The following is a 19,655-nucleotide window of genomic DNA, read 5'->3' as shown; positions in this document are numbered from 1 at the left end:
AGACGCTGAATGCTGTTCCAATATACAAAAAGCACTACTAAACAAAATTGCCTTGCTCCAAGCCAAAATTAATAGCAAAAAAAGCCACCTCTCGGATTCAACGGGCAACCCCCAGTCTTACAATACCCCCATCCCGAAGCATTCATTCAAACCTTTCTGCTTCATACCCCTTACCATCAAGGAAGTTGAAAACATCATCATCAAGCTTAAGCCTTCCAACTGCCAAGGTGACGGCTGCCCTGCGCCGGTCGTAAAGGAAGCAGCTCATGACCTCGCACCATTCATTACTTAATTTATCAATTCATCATTCAAATCGGCACAGTACCCGACAACCTCAAGGATGCATGGGTCATCCCCCTAATTAAAAAACCCAACCTTGACCCTAGCAATCCCTCCAACTACAGGCCCATCACCACGGTGCCTTACCTACTCAAAATTCTGGATCGTGCAGCCTATCTCCAAATCCAGGATTATCTTGATACTAACAACATATTAGGGCTTAGACAATCTGGCTTCCGTCCACGACACGGTTCGGAGACAGCCCTGAATGACTTGAAAACCCAAATCGAGGACCTAAAAGACAAGGGCAAACAAGCTCTCCTGCTCCTCCTCAACCTCTCTGCTGCATTCGATTTGGTCGATCACCAAATCCTCTGCCATCACCTTAAGATAGCCGCTCACTTCTCTGAAGCAGCTACTTCCTGGATCAGCTCCTTCCTGGCAAATAGATCTATGAGGGTCTTCTCTTCCTCAGCTGCAGCCGACCCAGCACATGTCCCTTGCGGAGTCCCACAAGGCTCTTGTGTTTCGCCCACGTTGTACAACATGTTTACTAAACCGCTCTTTGATATTCTTGACTATCTGGGTGTCTCGTACACGAATTATGCGGACGACACCCAGATACTCATCCCTATCACTGGCGACTATGTAACCGTTGTCAGCGCACTTAACTCAGTCTACTCGGTCATCCAGGCCTGGATGGCACACCACGGGCTCTGCCTTAACGATGAGAAAACTGAGTTACTCATCCTCGGCTCTCAGTCCAAACTCACTAAACTTGACCCCAAATATAACTCCTTCATTATTGATGGAAATGTTATTAAAGTCACAAACGTCACGAAAACACTTGGAATTTACCTAGAATCCACTATCTCTCTCTCAATAGACAAACCAACTCAGTAGTCTCAGCATCATCGTACACGTATAAACTCATCACAGCGTGTCGCCCCTTCCTGACAACGGACAACTGCCTGATCCTAGCCAGAACCCTCATGTCCAAAATTGATTATTGTAACGCCCTTTACCTAGGGACCAGTCAAAGTAACCTTGATAAACTTCAAGTCACCCAGAACAACGCCATTAGGGCTGCTCTTAACATCCCCAGGCGCTCACACATCTCCTCTACCAGGCGCAACCTACACTGGCTACCCATTACACTTTGCATCTCACTCAAAACTCTTGTTCTAACACACAAGGCACAAAATAATGCTGCACATGCTTACCTGTCCACGCGCTTCACACAACATACAGCATCCAGACCACTGAGATCTGCAGAGGCGCACACACTATCCATCCCCAGTTTCAAGCTTCAGACAGCTAGGGGCTCGAGTTTCCCAGTTCTGGCTGCTAAGCTGTGGAATTCCCTACCCAATGATCTTAGGAATGTGCCAGCCATCCAATCCTTCAAAAACAGAACTAAACGGTGGCTTCACGAACAGGATGCACTGACCTCCGCTGTGTAATTCATGCAGTGGTCACCCGCAAACAGGCTACTCACTGTATATACTGTATATTTGATCATTTTGCCATTCCTTGTAATATTTCTGATTCATGTTATTATTCTTTATGGAAATTTGTCTATAAAATGGAATCTGTATCTATCTATGTAACACTTTCTGTAACTACCTTTCCAAACATGCGCCCTGATGCTCCTGGGCAGGGTGCGCAATACAAATAAACAAATACAAATAAATACAAATGCGAATAAGGCAAAGACAATGAGCACAGGAATAAAGCCAGCAGATTATTGGCCTGGAAGTTAAAGGCGAGAGCTTCCCATGGGAGCCTTTTGGACATGGAAGGTCCGGGGTGTAAGACAGCCAAGTCCGAGGCGCATAAGCAGAGGGCCTTTGAGGAGTACTACAGGGCTCTGTACACCTCTGACGTACCGGACTGGGAGATGTAAGGCAGGCATGGTATCACACGTGAAGACAGGCACAGAAGATATAAGGTTCAAGTGTGTTTATTGAGAAAAAGGGTTGGCTCTCCTCCCCACATTAGACAGTACGGAGTAAGGCAGCCCTCGTAGACAGGATGACACACTCTGGCCCAGGTTCTTAACCCAAAAACGGTCCCAAATGTGAACCAAGGCCCACCTGGCCTTCCACGTCAAAGTCTCTCTTTCTAGACTTCCAAATAATGTTTCAACAAAAGGTTGACATAGGTCCCCCTCTGTCCGGCTCACACCTCTTCAAAACAAAGTTCCCACGGTTCCCCCTTTGTTGGGCTCAGACTTTTCACAACAAAGTTCACATAGGTCCCTCTCTGTCAGGCTCAGACCTCGTCAGAACAAAGTTCAACAAAACTTGCCAGGGGACTAACTTCACAAAGTTTATTACACTTCGGGTCTCCCTCAGGTCGGGCTCAGACCGCTTATGGATGTTGAAAACTTTGGAATGTGTGTGGCTTTCTTTGTAGACCTCCTCAGGACCACCTCCACTCAAAGTTCCAAGATCAACTTTCACTCTCCCCTTTTCTAGGAGTTAATTTAGCTTATTTCGCTTTTGCAGTTCGTTCTCTTTATCGTTACAAATAATGCACCTTTCACAGAGATGTTCGATTGGGCTACTTCCTTTTGGCCGTCCACTCCATTACTCAGTATTGCTGATTTAACAGCTGTCCTTACTTCAAAGTTCATTCACCGGTCTGCATTTCTTCATGTCTCATCCACACGCGTGCTGTCTTCACTTGCGATATATTGTTGCAAATTTCAATCTTTCTCTTCAGGCACACACCAGTCTCTCAGGTCGCTTACCAACTCATCAGCTGTGTTTTTCAAAATTGGCAAGTCAAGATTAGTGCCAGGGGGAAGGTTGCTGCTTTAGGATTTGGCTTTCTCTGCTCAGGGATCTCCCTCAGTCGGGTTTGGACAACCTTTTTACAATTCTCACACAGGTTTCCCTCAGCCGGGCTAAGACCGATCATGATTTGTCAAATCTACAGTCTTTGGACTTCAAGTCCCAGAATGCACTTTTCTTCGATTTTGCTCCCACTTCGCTAGCTCCCCTTTTGGCACTCTGGCGGTTTTGGTAGCAGCAAAAGCACAAGAGGATGTTTTGTTTAAGTCAGGGTCCTACCACCTGCCCCTTAAGGCCTGGGCCCTCCTTTTTGCCCAGGGCAGGAGCTCTGGTGTGGGGTCTGCCAGGTGACCCCAGCTGCCCCTGGTTTGACTCCCTGGAGTTGGTACTCCCTCGCCTCACTGCGGCCTTCCCTGTACTCACAGGCCCAGCAATTAGGCAGTCCTTGGTCCACCAAGCCTTGCAGGGTCCCTTCAGCTCGAATTCTTCTCCTGGCCTCTGTGCTCCATCCAGCATCCCCAGCTTGCTTAAAGTGTGCTTGTGTGTTCTGCTTTTTATAGTGACTGGGAGTCTTGATAGATTTCAGGTGGAAATAGTTGTAGTGGAAAGCCTGACCTTGCCTGGACTCATTATTGGGACAAAATGGCAACTGCCCATAGGAATCCCTGGTGCATTGATTTCTATGGATAATCTTCACAGCTTCTGTTCTCTTCTTCCTCGTCCCAGTGGTTTCTGGAAAATGCACTGGGGAGTAATTATGGGAGTCATAGTCTTTTCTAGGGATGGTGGAAAAAAATAGGTAACTTGCTGTCAGAAAAAGAGGGACATTTGCCATGTTGTAAATGATGGGATAATATGTGTAATTCCCTTTCCTGGTCCTCGAATACCTCCCTCTTGTCCTGGTATAGGTTGGAATAGGGGAGGGGTTAATGAGATAGGACTCACAACACCCTATGTAGATGGAGGGAATGTCAGGTAGGGGTGAGTCGGAAAGGGGGGAATACCGTGCCTCGCTGTCGGATATCAAACCACCATTCCCCAAGGACCCCTCACCCAGGTGATCCTCCTGCACTTGAAGGGCGATGGCTGTGCCCGTGACGGAAAATCATGCAGATCCGGGATAGACAGGGTCGGACTGGCCCCTCAGCCTTTCGGCACGTAGCCGGGCCGAAATCGTCCCTGGGGAGTGGGGGCCGGTTTCTGGCCATGCCCGGTGTGGAAAAAGCCATTCATCCTTCTTAGGTCGATAAATGAGTACCAGCACAGGTTGGGTGATATTGTATGCATATTTGTTCTATAAAAAAGAGCTTAAGCGTAAGTGCTATACAATAACATATCATTTGGCCTTGGACGTCTGCTTGGATTCACAATAATTTAGTGTACGTAGGAACAATGCTATTTGATTCCACTTCCTGTTTTGTCAAGGAGTGAAGGTTATGTTTCATTGCTTCCCGGGATGTCACTATGGGATGGGGTCAAATGACATCACTTCTGGTGATGTCAGAGGTCAAGGGTCGTGAGGCGAGGGGTGGGCCACTTTTTTGACGTGAGGGGTGGGACCAGGCCTATTTCTCGTCCCAGTCCGACCCTGGGGATAGATGAATCAAGCTTCGTGGTAGGTAGACAGGCTGCGGATAACACACAGAGAATGAATAACCTTATAGACATCGCACATAGGAAAAAAATGTGATCTATTCTCTTGTCCTTAGATGTGGAAAAGGCTTTTGACTGCATTGAATGGGTCTACCTGCCGGCAGTTCTCAACAAATTTGGATTGGGGAGAACTTGGAGTGGGGGGGGGGGGTTTGCACTGTACTTGTCACCATCAGTGAAGGTTGCAGTGAATGGGTATCTGTCAGGGGGTTTCCGGCTTGCAAGGGGAACTGGGAAGGGGTGGCCCCTGTCAGCCTTGCTTTTTGCTCTTCCTGTTGAACCCTTTCCAGTCAATTTGAGGTCTGACCCCCGGATACAGGGCATCCCATACACTGGGGTCCCGAATAAGCTTGCCCTGTATGTGGACGTGGGCCTGGGGATCGAACTTGTGTGGCCCCGTGTCATTTTGCTTCCAAGGCGAGCACGTTGCGCTGAGATATCCTCCCGAGACAATGTTAAGCTCTAAATCTGACTCTCATCCTGAAGGGGTTGGAGATGGTGAAGGGAATGTCTTCATTTCGGTGGACATCACACATTATTGGGTATTTGGGTATTTGGGGGTTCAGCTGACATCACGCTTTTCAGAACTGTTCGATGATAACTATCTCGCATTGGGAGGTAGAGATCACAGTTTTTGGGGAGGATATCTGCCATAAAGATGAACGTCCTTCCCAGGTTATTATACCTGTTCCAGGCACTCCCGGTAGAGGTCCTGAGGGGCAGATTGGAGAAACTCCAATGGAAATTCATAGCTTTTATATGGCACAACAGCCCTCCTAGAGTGGCCTCATCTGTCCTGCATCAGGCTAAAGCTAGGGGGGGGAGGGGCTTGGCGATGCCATATATTTTGAGATATTACCAGGCCTGTCAATTGAGGATTATAAGGGACTGGATAAAGCCCGAGTCCAGGAAAGAGTGGTGACTTCTGGAATGGCAGATGATAGGCTGGCTGAATATATGGTCTGGATTGCACAGAGTATGAGGCCCTTGGGAATGTGTGAGCCCCCATGTACTAGAACCACTCTTTGGGTTCTTTCCTGCTTACAGGGATAACGCCTTCCAGGCTTGGCGAGACAGGGGTTGCGAATTTCTATCGCACATTTTTGTGCAGGGACAGAAACGATCGTTCAAGTCCTGTAAAGAGGCCTTTGGGCTCCCATAGAGGGAACGGTTTCATTACCGACAGCTAAGACACTGGGCCTGGCAGGGTACCAACAGAACAGCAGCGGTCAGACAGCTCACACCCATCTTCTCTCAGATAGGCTAAGCAGGGCTCATTTCAGGGGTGTGTAGGTGTCTGGCCACAAAGCTAAATGAGGGTTTCTTGCCCTACTTTGCAGTATGGCATAGAGAGTTGGGTAGGGATATATATCGGAGGAGCATCGGTCAGGGATTTGGCGGGGGACTGGCTGATCGACGGTCAGCGCCCAATATTGTTCCTCTCAAGGTGGTACATCACCTTGGACAGGGAGGCACACATGGGGAGAGGGGCATCAGGGCTGTGTTGGAGAGGTTGAGGAGGCTCCGGTCGGCACCTTCCTCCATATTTAAGATTAGTCCCTCCTTTTGATACAAAGAACAGAGACAGGGTTTGAAAATGGCTAGAATGCTGCCAAAGTTTGAGGGCCCAGAATGCAAACAGCTCGAGCAGCAGCAGCTTCCTGAAAACCTTTTTTGCTGATGCGGGTCTCTTAGGAAACCCTGCATCTGTGCAGCAAATCGAAGGGGGGGGGGGGTCATACGTCTGGTTAAGTGTTTGGGGAGAAAGGTGCTTCTCCCCAGATTGACAGGCACACAGAGGAGGGTTGATAAGGGAATGGAGCAGAATCCGAGAGACATCGGGCAGCACAGCATCAGTGAAGGTGTCACTTTGGCGAGATGTACAGTGGAACATGCCCCTGAGGATGCAGCAACGGATATGCTGACCGGGGAAGGTGTGGCAGCTTATGCTGTGTCGCACAAGGACTAGGAAAGCAATGTTGATATGTTAAGATCTTGAACTACGAATGTAGATGTTTACCCCATTTTCTGTTATGGCTCATGACACTCTTCTGGTTACATGCATAACGATGCTGGAATGATATGTTATGTTGAAAATCAATAAAACCAAATTTGTAAAAAGAAAACAGGGTTTTTCACCAGAAGAGCACGTTGAAGCTGCATATTGTTACAATTTATGGTTCAATGGAGAAACATGGTCGAGACAGGTGGGCACCTAACTTATAGATTAGCTGTGCTTCTGCAAGGACTTCAAGGTTCTACAGTGTAAGACAAACACGCTCAGGAGAATGTGCATTCCTGTCTCGTAATTAACAGAAAGTTCATGCCACGGTCCTCTACCACGTTCAGAGTGAGAAAGGCGAAATGAGCAAGGAACTGAAATGAACATTGCATCCAAGATGGCGAATAAAACAAAATGGCAACGTGACCATCATTATTGCAGCAATAGATTTGTAGTGTGATGCGAGTGTGCTTAGGTCAATATGCATACCTACTGGATACTAACTAAATATATTTTCACACACACACACCAACATCTCATGGTCTATTGCTGACCATGCCACAACCACTGTCACAATACCCAGTTCGCTGCATCACTGTGGCTCCCAGGCCATATGCACTAGCATCAGCAGGGATTATGGTAGGTTTATTTGGAATGGCTATAGGGTTGCAGCATTAACTATGTCTGCTTTGAACAAATCAGCATGTGTTGGCATTAGTTAAACTACATTTCAACTCTGCTAGTTCAATTTTAGAAGAAAATCCATCAAAGAACCTGGCATAAATTTAACAAGTTTCTCCCTATTGAGGGGTGGAGGGGCGTGGCTATGGAGCTATGCATTAGGACGTGTTTCCGTAAGCTCCTGATAATCCAGACTGATCCTTGGGCAGAAAGGGAGGAGAAAGTGGGTGTTCATGTACACAAACTATCATCAAGGCACATGAAAAGGTTGTGTATCTATACGATCGAGATGCAGACGGTGGGATGGAGGCTTAACTGAGAAAGTGCTGTTGGAAGTTGGTGGACTGGCAGTCAGTAGTCCTGTTACTGCTGATGTTCTTGTCTAGCCAAAGACCGACTTGTGTGTCGAAAAGAAATAAAACAAAAGGTAAAAGCTGCTTTTTCATCTTAACTTGTGCTTTGATCTTTAAACGAAAATCAAGAATAGATTTTACAAATAAATCAATGATTTTTTAACACATTGATGATAATATGCGTGAATGCATTATCTGGAATAATGTTGCTCTGGGCTTCAACCCCAATCAATGTGCATGCTGACAACTAAGCAAGACACTTGAGAAACTGGACATCCTTGTTTACACTTGGAGGATTTACTCTTTGGCCAGTACGTTTTTCCTTTTTATTCTCTGATATTTGGGATCACAGCACACAAATATGTGGCATTTACCTTTCCTGTTCTTTTTGGTGCATGCTGTGGACACGCCGCGGGGTTCTGTAGTCTGCAATTGTACAGAGGTATGTGCTTGTTTTCTGGGGGAGACTTTGATATGCAGGATACCTATCGGGGTGTAAGCTTTGGAAAAGTACTTTACATGCTTCTACCTTTTTTACAGTCCTCCCTGAATTAGTTCAATTATCCTTAAACTCTGTTCATGTGGACTACACAAGAATGAGAAAGCGCAGTGCATTAATCAATAACCTACAGTTTCTCAAGTATCTTCTGTAGTTATTGTTAACATACAAATTGATTGGCTTCAAAGCACTGCAATTTATGCCGTTGCAATGAACATCGAGTACTCGGGGGCAGCCATTATGTTTGACTCATTCGTGAACTGTTTAGATCACTGTAACTCTGTGGCACATGACCACTGTAGTCTGTTTGTGGTCCTCGTACATGCAGGGGCGTTGAATCTTAGGAACCATAGACTAGGCTCTAGATTCTCACCAGCAGCCCCATCAGTATCTAAGACCACCATCACCATTAAAAAACCTAACACGGTTGTTAAACCAGCCATCGTCCCAGTCTCAAAGCCAGCTAAAATTAAACCTACTAAACCTACCATGCCTAAGGAATTTTCACCCACCACGGACAAAACCATCAATATTAAGGGTGCTTTAATTAACGCTAGGTTCCTCCCAGCACATGCCTTAGACATTGCAGACATTATCACTACTCAAGACCTCTGCAGCAGGACCGTCTCTCTCACTTGATATCCCTAACGACCACACCATTACCAGATGCGACAGAAATACTAACAAAGCTAAAGGTGGAGGTGTCGCATTTATCTCTAGAAACACATTAGACCTTAGACCAATACTTAATCAGAACTTTACTCCAGCTGAGCTCCTATCGGTTAACCTCCCGATCTCAACGACTCCAACCACTACCATGAACCTCACCTATAGACCACTTGGCCCAGTCTCCTCATTTGCAGAAGACATAACCACCCTCCTATCCATCAACACCAAGCCTGACTCACAAATCATCCTACTGGGTGACCTTAATTTAGGCTTCAAAGATGCCAAAGATCACAAAGCCATTGACGTTGCAAACAACATTTTAGAACTTGGCTTCACCCATCGCATCCAGGAACCCACACACATCAAAGGGAGTATCCTCGATTGGTTCGCAGATAACTGCAGCATCCACATCCTGTCTAACACACCCTGTGCCTAGTCTGATCACAAGCTGATCACCTTCACCATTAAAGCTGATGAGCTCTGTTCTAAACAGGACAACACCCCACCCACCAGCACCAGAAATAAAAAGAACATAACCAGTGAGAAGATGTTTCTGCTGATATTACCCATCCTACACAAGGCCACTGAGTCCCACCAAGACCCTACGGTACTAGTTGATATATACAATCAAACTATTCTAAAGGCCATCAACTCCATTGCCCCTCATAAACTACGGAAATCCAAACCACAGGCGCATCTGAACTCTTGGTTTACCCCACATTTTAGAACACTACGTAAGGAAAAAAGACTTGCAGAGACCCGCTGGAAAAGTCTTCCAATGGCAGCCAACAAGAACAGCCTTACCTTAGCATCCCTCATCTACAAAGAGGAATCCTTCCAAGCCAAAACAATAGGATCTCACAAGCAAAATCGAATACTAAAGAGCTCTTTAAGATACTCAAAGAATTAGAATCTCCAGCAGCACCCACCGATACTTGTCTTAAAGATAGTCTTTGGTGCGCTAATATACAAAAAGCACTACTAGATAAAGTTAACATGCTTCAAACTAAAATCAACGCTAATAAAAGTAGTCTAGCTCAGGACTTACAGCATAGTTCACCAGTCAGCACTCTAGGCCCCCGCAACATACTCACAAACCGTTTAACTTCTCACCACTTTCCACCAAAGAGGTAGAAAACATCATCCTGAAACTCAAACCCTCCAGTTGTCAGGGAGACACATGCCCAGCCTATATCATTAAGCAGGTGACTAAAGAACTAGCACCATTTATCACCACATTAATAAATGCCTCATTTGAAACTGGCATTGTACCCAACAACCTCAAAGACGCCTGGGTTTGCCCTCTACTTAATAAACCAACAAAAGAACCGAACAGCCCCTCCAACTACAGGCCTATCACTACTGTCCCATTTCAGCTCAAAATCCTGGACAAAGCAGCTTATCTGCAGATCCAGGAGTACCTAGAATCTCATGACCTCCTCAGACTGAGACAATCAGGTTTCAGACCGAGGCATGGAACCGAAACTGTGCTGTTGGATCTTAAAACGCAACTTGAATTCCTAAAAGATAATAGTAAACTGGCCCTCCTCTTATTGCTGGACTTATCAGCAGCATTTGATCTGGTCAATCACCAAATACTCTGCAACCATCTCAAATATGCAGCTCATTTCTCGAACAAAGCCACCTCTAGGATTAGTTCCTTCCTTGAGAATAGATCAATGAGGTTCTTCTCCCCGTCGGCCTTGGCAGCTCCATCACCAGTCCCGTGCGGAGTCCCCCAAAGATCATGTGTATCACCAACCCCGTACAATGTGTTTACGAAGCCCCTCTTTGACATACTTGACTATTTGGGTGTCACCTACATTAATTATGCAGCCGACACCCAAATGCTCATCCCTATCACTGGAAACCACAAAGCAGATTCCAAAGCCTTGAATGATATATACCTTGTTATCCAGGCCTGGATGGCCCAAAACGGGCTTTGTCTGAACAACGAAAAAACAGAACTAGTACTCCTTAGGTCGCAACCCAGACTCAATAAGCTAGACCCTGCCTTCGTTCTTCATCAATGACAACACCATTAAGGTATCCAAGGACACTAAAACTCTCGGCATATACTTGGATTCTACTCTGTCTCTAACCAGATAAACGAATGCTATAATATCTTTCTCCGCCTACACTTGCAAACTCATCACTGCTTGCCGACTATTCCTTACCACAGACAACTGCACCACCTTAGCTAGAACCCTTGTACTGTCGAAACTCGACTATTGCAACACGCTCTATCTAGGGACTAACCAACAGAACTAAATTACGAGTTACACAAAATAATGCCATTAGGGCTGCTCTAAACATCCCTAGAAACCATCATATCTCAGATACCAGACGTAACCTACACTGGCTATCCATCTCCTAAAGAATCGCGTTTAAATCACTATCACCTATGCACAAATGTCTTGCCAAACAAGCACCTAAATACCTATTTAACCTATTCACAGGTAACACTAATGATCGAACCCATAGAGTGGCCCAAGCACACTGCCTCCTATTACCGAGGTTCAAGCTTCTGAAGGCGGGGGGTTGCAGCTTGACGGTGCTTGCCGCTAGGCCCTGGAACTCTCTACCCACCCCGCTCAGAATTTAACCCTCCTCCCAAGCCTTCAGGAGTTGATAGCTCAGGACCACCCTGCACACGCCTAACTAACGAGGGCTGCACACAAGGGAATCGAACTGTAAATACTCTTTGTATTCTTTGAATTCTTTATACTCCTTGCATCTAACCGCCTTGTAAATATCAATGTCCATGTAATATTTATTACCTATGCAACATTGTGTAAGGTATGTAAATGCTATGTAGATTCTATGTCACTGTAACCCTATTTAGAAATGTACCAGATGCCCCCGGCCAAGTGCGCTATACAAATAAATAAATACAAATATACAAATACAAACCTGCTCTTCAGGCAACTAAGTCCTAGCCATCATGGTCAATAATGAGGGATCATGGGATTCATAGAGGAAAACACCTAAATAGCTGCAGGTTGCAGATCCCTGCTCCATATCATGAAGGAATTCTCTACTTTTAGCTACCTTTAGCAACGTGTCCGTCTCCTTGCCGGTCATGTGGCTCCTCACGTCCGAAGTGAGCGTGAAACCGTGCAGCAGCAGCTTCAGGATCTTGGTAATGGTTGACGGGATGCTCCATGGAGTTTCAACATGATTGGACGAAGTTTGAAAGGCCGCTAGGAGATCCTTCAAGGGGCCGCTGCTACAGGTGATCGCAGAGAGAGTAATTTCTTTATACAAGCAGGTCAAGCGTTCATCGGTTGCGTACTCCCTCAGGTTGACACCATGATCCAGGAAAAGTTGTACAAAGTTGGGTTTATCTTCAATCAAAGCAATGGTCATCACTGGGTACAAATCCTTGGGCTGTGTAAATAAAATAGTGCATTAGTGACCCAAGACAAGAGTTGCACACAGGTTGACCAGCCCCAGTAGTACCACTCATACAATTGTCAAGTGTGACGAACCCTTTGATGTCGTCCCTTCTCCCATAGGGAGAGACCTTTACCATGGGGCCAGGGTGGTGCGGCCACAGTACAAGAGTCCCCGTGGGGGTGTTGCATCGAGGGAGGATTACATGGGGAGGGAATATCCTTATTTATTTATTTTTACTTATTTATTTATTGTGCATTTGTAAGGTGCTTATACATTAATTAAATTGTGTTTGAAACTAGGGACTACATGGTATTGAGAACGTGGTATCCACCCACCCCTATGCAGGGTAACCTAGTCCCACATAACTCTGTAATTTAGACCATTCCACCTCACTACCCTATACTGAGACGAGGAGAAGGGACTATCTGTATGAATCCTATAATATTATAAAGTGAGAGTCTGGGTTCTAGATAGTAAACACTCCTGTGCTGAGCTCTGTGCATCGTGTCACGATGTACGGAGCACTTTCTCCAGAGGCAGCAGCCTCAACTAACTTGGTTCTCCAATGTACAAATATTAGCCATTGGTATTGGAATTGGAATTGGAATTGGAACCACAGGGATCACACCCTCGAAATTACCAAACTTGCATTGAGAAAGACCCTCAGGGGTTGAAACATGTTTTCGCTGACCATCAACCACAAGTCCATGGGTCTAGAACTTTATTTCAACCTAAATAAAACCCACATGTAACAACTACAGCGGGAACGCTTGAGATCCCTACTAAAACAAGGATCCATATACTTACCCAGCAAGATAAGGACGCTTTTCCTAACTTTAATATTATAATATGGGAAGAAGAAGATCTCCGGTAACCCAGTGGAGAACAACATGATGCATACTGAGACGAAGAAGAGGTGCACAGAGCTAAAGAGCACCCTGCAGAACCACCTTGAATGGACCAGTCAATATGGACAATCTATTGGTCTCTGTGGTATAAAAAGGGAAGAGGAACAACACATTTTGTCAAGCTCTCCCTGGAGAAACCGCGAGAAGCCAAGCAAGACAGGAAGAAGAAGAGCAGACCAGGGTGCTGAGCCGGGAGCAGAACGCTCTGCAGCTGACCCAGAGTGGCAAGACCACACACCGAGCTCACGGAGTGGAGCTTTTTCAGTCCTTGAAGCATGGTAAGAGTGTGGGACAAGAGCCGCTGAACAGAGGCGTAGCCAGGATTGTCAAACAAGTAGGGCCTGAAGCTAATGTAATTGGGCCCACCGCAGTGACATTAACCTCTATAAATTCCACACAGCAACGCTGTGTGGGCATTTACAGATTTTGGGTGGGTGGGGTGGGCCCATGGGCCCACCCTGTCGCCCAACCTGTCTACGCCTCTGCCGCTGCACAGGATGAGAGATCTCTGAAAGCCGGCAAAAGCCCCTGCAGAACCACAGATGCCTACAAGAGGTTGGAACCCACACGGACCAAAGCAAAAGGTACATGGGTTCCAGAACAGGTGAAGGGGAACTAAGAAGAAGGTAGGAAGGAGAAAAGATTAGGGAAAGCCGAGAAAGGAGGGTCTGGGAACCAGAAAGCAGTCGAAGCTACCAGTCACCCAGTAAAGTGAAAGATAGTGCCTGGCAGGATAGTCAACCAGGTCTATCGTGCAATCAGCAGGAGAAGGGAAGAAACCACACAGAGACTTGGCAGGATAGTAAACCAGATATACCGTGCAATCAGCAGGAGAATGGAAGAAACCGAACAGAAACTTGGCAGGATATTGAACCAGGTCTACCGTGCAATCAGCAGAAGAGGGGAAGAAACCACACCGATACTTGGCATGATAGTGAACCAGGTCTACCGTGCAATCAGCAGGAGAAGGGAAGAAACCACACAGAGAATTTGCATGATAGTGAACCAGGTCTACCATACAATCAGCAGGAGAGGGGTAGAAACCACACTGAGACTTAGCATGATAGTGAACCAGGTCTACCGTGCAATCAGCAGGAGAAGGGAAGAAACCACACAGAGAATTGGCAGGATAGTGAACCAGGTCTCCCGTGCAATCAGCAGGAGAAGGGAAGAAACCACACAGAGACTTGGCATGATAGTGAACCAGGTCTACCGTGCAATCAGCAGGAGAAGGGAAGAAACCACACAGAGACTTGCCATGATAGTGAACCAGGTCTACCGTGCAATCAGCAGGAGAAGGGAAGAAACCACAGACACTTGCCATGATAGTGAACCAGGTCTACCGTGCAATCAGCAGGAGAAGGGAAGAAACCACACAGAGACTTGCCATGATAGTGAACCAGGTCTACCGTGCAATCAGCAGGAGAAGGGAAGAAACCACAGACACTTGCCATGATAGTGAACCAGGTCTACCGTGCAATCAGCAGGAGAAGGGAAGAAACCACAGACACTTGCCATAATAGAAAACCAGGTCTAACGTGCAATCAGCAGGAGAAGGGAAGAAACCACACAGAGACTTGGCATGATAGTGAACCAGGTCTACCGTGCAATCAGCAGGAGAAGGGAAGAAACCACACAGAGTCTTTGCAGGCTAGTGAACCAGGTCTACCATGTAATCAGCAGGAGAAGGGAAGAAACCACACAGAGAATTGGCATGATAGTGAACCAGGTCTACCATGCAATCATCAGGAGAAGGGAAGAAACCACACAGAGAATTGGCATGATAGTGAACCAGGTCTACCGTGCAATCAGCAGGAGAAGGGAAGAAACCACACAGAGACTTGGCAGGATAGTGAACCAGGTCTACCGTGCAATCAGTAGGAGAAGGGAAGAAACCACACAGAGACTTGGCAGGATAGTGAACCAGGTCTACTGTGCAATCAGTAGGAGAAGGAAAGAAACCACACAGAGACTTGGCATGATAGTGAACCAATTATCATCAGAAACAAGAGATGCGGCATCCCTCTACTTCATTCCAGTGCCTGGTAAGGGAGAGCACAAGGCCAGCCACCTGCAATCTGGGACCCACACTTTATATCAGACTGAGAAGAAAGCCAGCGAAAAGGGAGTCATTTCCTCCTTGCATTGAGAAGCAAAGTACCCAGGGGAATGGAGTCATTCCCTCTGGTCCTATGGGAGTTGAGATAGGGGAAGGAACATATTCCCCCTAACATTAGGAACTATGAAGGCATCATGAGTCAGACACAGACAACAGGCTTAAGTTCTTCAACACACGTTTAATTAACTTAAAAAGGCAGGGTGAATTAATGCCTAACTTGCCCTATGTTAAGGTGGGATTTCCCTACCTAAAAAGAACTAAGGATAGTCTGCGTGAGGAAGTCCAAAGTAAAACATCAGTCTGTGTCCAAAACCTATACTTGCCCTTGCAACTAACTGCATACAATGTGTAGGGATTTAGTTTGTTTTTCAAAAATGCCTTGCTTTCAATTTCATCAATGTCCGTAACTTTATATCCGTCACAGGTTTCTGTTTCTCCATGCGGTCGCTCGCGTCTTCTCCAAGCAGTCTTTTTGCAGCTCACGCACACCCAGCAGTGCTTCCACGGCGAAGCAGGGCAACCATTTCCCGTGGTCCCGCAACCTCCTTCTTACGGCTTGCCACCGGCCTCCATCATTCTGTGCATTTGCTTCCTGCTGCATACGCTCTGCACTTTTCCACAGGTCTTGAGCGCTACTCCTGCCACACCACCACAACGGAGAGGTCTACCTGCACCCACAAGTTAGTGGGCTTTCTCCCACAGCATACTCCATTTCTTTTCGAGCTTTCAGTTTTTAAAGCTCCTTCCTCTATTTTCATGCCAAAAAGGACTAGACCGCTCACCATCAAAGTAGTAGTCCTGCTTTGCTCTTGTTGTCCTCCTCCTCGTCCCAGTGCTTGGCTGGGGTTGAGAACTGTTCGCTTTCACCAAATAAGGATGCGTTGTTCCAGTTGTCCTCTTCTTCATCCCAGTTCCATACTGGTGCAATTTGGGAAATACTTTAGGGGACTCACAGGAAAAGGACTGACAAAAGCCTATAAAGGCTTCAGGGATGGAGGACTCATGGTGAAAGGGAAATGGGGGATGGATACGATGTCTCACCTAAGGATGTCCTCTCCCCACTCCTCAAGTCTCTTCTACTCAGGTGATCCTTCCTCGCATATCCACCCCCAGGGTCGGGATCCAAATGTAATGGCCTTACCCAGACCACCTGAGAAGAGGATTCCGGGGGGAAAGAAGGGAGTACGCCATCAGGTTCCTCACAGAACCTTAAGAGAAACCATGGGAAGGGAGACTTCTCGTCTTGTACATTTTCAAGAAAATGTTGAATCTTCTGTCCAGAAGGAGGGAGTCATCCTTCTGGACCCAGCAGATTTTTTTTCCTTAGTTGTTTTGTAAGTGCAAGGGAACGACATGGGATTTGACACAATGATGTTTGGACATTCTGAGAATCTCCTTTGCTTATTTTACTCCGGGAAACCCCACCTAAGTATTAGGGATCGGTAGGTTTTTTCCACTTTTGTGTCCTTTCTGCACCCTTACACAAGACAACAATTGAAAACAGGTCAGTCGAACAGCAGCATGGCCTAGGTGAGAAGCAGAAAAGGATTGAAAGGGGGCTTAGATATTGGTAAGACCTTCTATTCAGGCTGAGGATGAATGCACTTTCAATCTGCTGATCGAGTAGTCTTCGGATCAAGGGATGGTAACTTCCAGTCCTACCAGGAAAGCTTTCTGTATTGGAAGGTCTTGACCACTTGCCTGAAATAGAAATAGAAATTATTTTCTACGGATGTCACGCGCTCCAGAAAGGAATTCCATATCTTTTTGCCACTGCACGAGATCATCTTAGCAATCCCATTCTTCATAAAGCTGCATTCCTTTCCCTTGGTGTGGTGCTATCCCTCTCTAAACATTCTTTAAGAGTCTCATTTTCTTCTACATACTTCACCTTCTCTGGATGAGTGCTGTTTAGGATTGTCAGAAAGATCTGATATCTCCTTTTCCTCCTGAGAAAAGCCAGATTCCGTTTCCTCCCCTTCCACCTCACCTTGGAGTTTCCGGCGTAGGATCAACGTCGGGTTGTCCTTTGTTCGAGTCTTCACCTTTTTTTTTTTTAAGGTAGGGACGACCGAGGTAGGACGCCACAGTGACACCCGCTGGGTGATCTGTGGCTACCCTCCGCGGCCGCTGGACAATGGGGAAAAAGCCTGTGGCACAAAAAACCCAAGAAAAGTTCTTTCTCTACTGCATTGTGGTAACTCCGGTATTCATCAACCCCCTCCAGGGGGCCACAGCAATGGAGGAGGGACTAGTAGTGGCAAAGTCCAGGATACCGTACCCGAATGAGCACAGGTAAGTAGAATCAGGATAAAGTTCCAAACAGATAGACGGATGAGGGCTAGGCGAGGCAATCCACAGGGCGGGCAGAAGTCGGTACACGGGAAGTCCTGCAGGAAAGGAATTGCAATAAAGATGCCATCAGAGGGCAAGGCGAGGCAGTCCACAAGGCAGGCAGAGGTCGGCACACGGGAAGACTGGAGGGTAGAGAAGACAAGGAGAGAAAAAAGAAGAAAAAGGCTAACGAGCAGAGAAGGAAGTACACAAAAACGGGAGGGAAGGAAGGGAGATAGGCTGGAACGGAACAGACAAGGGAGGAGGAGCGACAGCAAGCGGGAGCGAAAACAGGCTCCTGAAACAGACGGGAGAAAAATACAGAGCGGAAAAAGTAGAGAGAGCAAAACTGACGGAGGAGCGGAAAACACGAGAGAAAAGTAGCACAGGCGAACAGGGAAAACACTGTACATTGCAACGCACCCGACACCGGAAATGGGAAGCAAAAATACCGGTGTCGGAACGTCACAACGAAGAGCAAGACCTACACACCGCGTTTCTCCGAACGTGATGGAACCAGTAATGGTGGGCGCAGCCTCCACTTAGACCAAAGCCGCCAGGTACCCTGAGGCGTGACAGTATGCCCCCCTCCCAAGGTCCACACCGCCGGGTTTGCTCGGATGTCTTAAATGGAACTTGCGCAATAGGAGAGGAGCATTCAAATGGGATTTGGGTTCCCAGGTATCTTCTGACCTAGGGTACCCTTTCCAGTGGACCAGGTACTCCAAGCGCCCTCTACGATATCGGGAGTCACATATTTGGGAAACCTCAGATGTCTTTAGAGAGATCTGTAGGCATCGAAGTGTTGCCCTTTCTCCGGGACCATTTATCTTCCATAAAGGCCTTCAATTGAGAGGTGTGAAACACCGGATGTACTCGATGTAATCGTGTAGGCAGTTGTAAACGAAAGGCAACTGGGTTGATTACTTGTGTTATCTTGTATGGTCCAATGTATCTAGGAGATAGCTTAAATGGGCGTACCCACCGCGGTAGGAATTTAGTGTTATAAGAAAATTCCGCCGTCGGGAGTAGTTGGACCCAATCATCCTGTTGTTGGTTCACAAAACACCAGAGATATTGCGCTAAAGTACCGTTGAGACCCTCTGTTTGACCATTTGATTGCGGATGGAATCCTGAAGTCAGAGCTCTTTCTATGCCTAATCTCTTACATAAAGCTGACCAGTAATGGGAGGTGTACTGGCTGCCACGGTCTGAGATTATCATGGTTGGTAGAACGCGTAGCTTGAATATGTCTCTCAAGAAGATCTCCGCCATACGAGAGGCAGAACGCACTCCGGGTAACGGCGAAAAATGTGCCAATTTAGTGAACAAATCATCACCATCATTATACAGGTACAACCTTGTGACTCTGGCAACTCTACGATGAAGTCGGTCGATACTGTGGTCTATGGGCCAGTAGGAATAGCACAGGGTTCCAATAATCCCAGAGGTCTTTGCGTGGAGGATTTGTTATGAAGAAAGGTAACACAGGACTGGACATATTGTCTGGTCTCTTCCCTCATCTTGGGCCAAAAGAAAGATCGTAGTAGATATTCTTGAGTACTACGAATGCCACAATGACCCGCAACCTTGGTATCATGACACCAGGATAATGCAGTCTTCCTTAACGATGGAGTTGGCAGATACAGCTTGTCATTCACAAGATATAGACCATCTTTGATGACGTAATCCATCCTATCGCAATGCATTTCAGCCTCAAATCTTCCTCCTGAATCTTCCTTGGCCTGTTGCAAAAAAGTGGATATCACTCCTATTCTCTGGGATCTTGGGAACATCAATTCAGTAGTGGGTTCATGTTCGGACAAAAAGTCACTACGAAGGGACAGAGCATCAGCAACTAGGTTTTGTTCACCCGGGATGTAAGTTATATTGAAGTCAAACTGGGCGAAAAATTGAGCCCACCTTGCCTGTCTTGTGTTATAGCACTCAAATTGACGTAA

The 19,655-nt window shown here is 46.6% G+C and overlaps 1 protein-coding gene across 2 annotated transcripts in view; it reads right to left on the bottom strand.

The window, feature by feature from the left end:
* LOC138528636 (transient receptor potential cation channel subfamily M member 2-like) overlaps positions 1-19,655 on the bottom strand; it is a 1,006,635-nt gene that overhangs the window by 586,782 nt on the left and 400,198 nt on the right. For both annotated transcript variants that reach the window (XM_069640452.1, XM_069640453.1), the window contains exon 10: positions 11,986-12,324. In XM_069640452.1, the coding sequence (XP_069496553.1) occupies positions 11,986-12,324 (339 nt within the window). The remainder of the gene's footprint in view (positions 1-11,985; positions 12,325-19,655) is intronic.

This window comes from Ambystoma mexicanum, chromosome 7q, assembly GCF_040938575.1.
Source record: "Ambystoma mexicanum isolate Mex_15411 chromosome 7q, UKY_AmexF1_1, whole genome shotgun sequence".
Classification (NCBI taxonomy): Eukaryota; Metazoa; Chordata; class Amphibia; order Caudata; family Ambystomatidae; genus Ambystoma; species Ambystoma mexicanum.
Note: the sequence above shows the minus strand (reverse complement) of the source record. Positions and strands in the feature narration are given on the sequence as shown.